This window comes from Oryzias melastigma, unplaced genomic scaffold, assembly GCF_002922805.2.
Source record: "Oryzias melastigma strain HK-1 unplaced genomic scaffold, ASM292280v2 sc03892, whole genome shotgun sequence".
Lineage (NCBI taxonomy): Eukaryota > Metazoa > Chordata > Actinopteri > Beloniformes > Adrianichthyidae > Oryzias > Oryzias melastigma.
In genome coordinates, this window is record NW_023420460.1 from 1 (window position 1) to 1,956 (window position 1,956).

The 1,956-nt window shown below is 42.3% G+C and overlaps 1 protein-coding gene across 1 annotated transcript; it reads left to right on the forward strand.

Moving 5' to 3' along the window:
- The first annotated feature begins 192 nt into the window (after nt 1-192).
- Nucleotides 193-1,605, forward strand: LOC112139326 (propionyl-CoA carboxylase beta chain, mitochondrial-like). The gene is made up of 4 exons (XM_024262078.2): nt 193-334; nt 735-833; nt 909-1,008; nt 1,080-1,605. Exons 2-4 carry the CDS (start codon nt 759-761, stop codon nt 1,199-1,201), a joined length of 297 nt encoding a protein of 98 aa, XP_024117846.1. The 5' UTR covers nt 193-334; nt 735-758; the 3' UTR covers nt 1,202-1,605.
- Nucleotides 1,606-1,956: the final 351 nt, after the last annotated feature.

Genomic DNA, 1,956 nt, shown 5'->3' on the forward strand with positions numbered 1-1,956 from the left:
AATAAAATTGGAAGTCTATTAATAAAAAAACTTAATAAAATCACTTTTTTTGTTAATTATGTCACTAAATTCAATGAAAATACGTCAAAATGAGGCTTTTTACAGCCATTATTAGGTTAAAAATATTTGCGATTAAAATTGATTAATTAATTGCGGGTCATGATTAATTAATCGCATGCAGCTCTAGTTAAAAACCCCTTTTTCATGGGAGTGGGTCTTTGTTTTGTGAACAGGTACGGCTCAGGAGTACGGCGGCATCATCAGACATGGAGCCAAACTGCTGTTTGCCTTCGCAGAAGCTACAGTACCAAAAATAACCATCATCACCAGAAAGGTGGGAAGGAACCCAGTCATTCTGTTTTCACAACACATCATTTCTCCTCTTTTCCTGCAGAGAAGGTCTGATCTTCATTTGTTTATTTTTCCGCTCTGAAACTCGGCCTGATTGTAATCTGGCGTAAAACGAGGCGAATGTTTGCATCCTCGAGAGAAACGTTCTTACGCAAATAAAACACGCCGTCGGCGGTCCCTGAAGTGTTTTTATGAACTGTTTCTCATCACTTCTGACTTCCACAATGTGTCTTTTGGCAGATATTAACCTGCCGTGAGATTAGAACACATAAACTGTTCCTCCTCATGAATCTGCCGTTTATGTTCCACCTTGAAAGTGGTGAAAGAACGAAAGCATTCCCATAACGAGAAGGAACTTTTTTCGTTTTTTGGGCGTGCTGCAGGCTTACGGCGGCGCCTACGATGTGATGAGCTCCAAACACCTCAGAGGAGACGTCAACTACGCCTGGCCCACGGCTGAGGTGGCCGTCATGGGTGCAAAGGTATGAAGGTGCTCCTCGCCGCCGCACAGATCTCCTGGGAGTTTTTTGGCGTGACGCTGCGCTCTCCGTGTCCAGGGCGCCGTTCAGATCATCTTCAGAGGAAAGGAGAATCAGGCGGAAGCAGAGGCGGAGTACGTGGAGAAGTTTGCCAACCCTTTTCCCGCTGCCGTCAGAGGTTCGTTCGTGAGCTCGCCAGTTTTTGTGTTTCCGCCGCCTCCAGGAGCTGAAATAAAGTTTTCTTTTCAGGCTTTGTGGACGATATCATCGAGCCGTCGTCGACACGCAGGAAGATCTGCAGCGACCTGGAGGTGCTGGCCAGCAAGAAGCAGGTTAACCCCTGGAAGAAGCACGCCAACATTCCTCTGTGAAGAGAGCCGCCTGCTCTGTAGCGCCACCTCCAGACCGCTCCGAGGAATGCTCAGTTTACCACTCCACTACAAGCATCCTCCCTCTCAATACTAAAATCAGGATCTTTACTTTTACAAAACTACTTTTTTTACCATCAAAAAACATTTTAGATCCCTGTAGGAGCACTTATTGATTTACTGTTTCTGGAGGATCACAGAAAAACGATCCACAGTAGAAATAAAGTGACATACTGTAACCTTTTGAGCCCGTTCAGTGGTGCTTTTTCCTGCGGTTAAGACACAAAAAGTCTGTTACTGTGCCTTCTCTCATCTGGAAAACAAGACTCTGTACATTTGCTGTATATCTGTGGTGGAACACATATGGTATTCATTTGGTTTTAATAAAATCAGACTTGGATTAACAGGTCAGGTGGTTTTTATGTCAAAGGATGCTACGAAAATGTGTATTCTGCATTCAAAGATCGTAAAGTTGAGCATCAAAACTCCTCCGTAGTGAAACATCCTTGACTAATAGACAATTTGTAGATTATTTCTATGTGGTAATAGGAGGAAGAGAGACTAAAATATCTGTCATTTCAAGTAGAAAAGCTTGTTGAAGATTTTAAAATTAATAAAAGCGATCTCTGGACTTGTGTAGTTTTTAGGCAGACACTTAATTGTTGATTTATTTATTCAACCAACTTTTTTAAAATTAATTCTAATAGTTTGAATTAGGAAATTTGGTGTGGGGCTAAATTGGGGACAAAATTAAGTAA